Raw genomic sequence first — 298 nt, 5'->3', positions numbered from 1 at the left:
ACATCAGCGGCCCATGGCACAGCTATGGCTGTCCAGCTCCTGGGGGCTGCTCCCCTCCTTTGGAGAGGTGCTGCAGCCCGGGGGGCTGGTGGGGCTCATCCTCTGGCAGGGGTAGCCCTGGTCTGTGCTCTCCCTCTGCCAGCCCATGGCCGGGTCAATCATCTCCAGGCGGAGTGCAGGCAGCAGGCCCAGGTTCCTGGGGTCAGCCCTGGCCAGGGGGTTGTCAGCAGAGACACGCCGGGGGCCGCCCTGCTCCCGCACAGTCTGGTAGAAGGAGCTGCCCTCTTCGCGGCCACCC

At 68.8% G+C, this 298-nt stretch overlaps 1 protein-coding gene across 1 annotated transcript in view; it reads right to left on the bottom strand.

Moving 5' to 3' along the window:
• Window positions 1-3: 3 nt before the first annotated feature.
• Window positions 4-298, bottom strand: part of INPP5J (inositol polyphosphate-5-phosphatase J) — a 6,470-nt gene continuing 6,175 nt past the window's right edge. The window contains exon 12 of the mRNA XM_009580352.1: window positions 4-282. Coding sequence (XP_009578647.1) covers window positions 4-282 — 279 coding nt within the window. The remainder of the gene's footprint in view (window positions 283-298) is intronic.

This window comes from Fulmarus glacialis, unplaced genomic scaffold (assembly GCF_000690835.1).
Source record: "Fulmarus glacialis isolate BGI_N327 unplaced genomic scaffold, ASM69083v1 scaffold36416, whole genome shotgun sequence".
In the NCBI taxonomy this organism is placed as follows: domain Eukaryota; kingdom Metazoa; phylum Chordata; class Aves; order Procellariiformes; family Procellariidae; genus Fulmarus; species Fulmarus glacialis.
The sequence above is the reverse complement of the archived record's forward strand: the minus strand, read 5'-3'. Positions and strand labels throughout refer to the sequence as shown.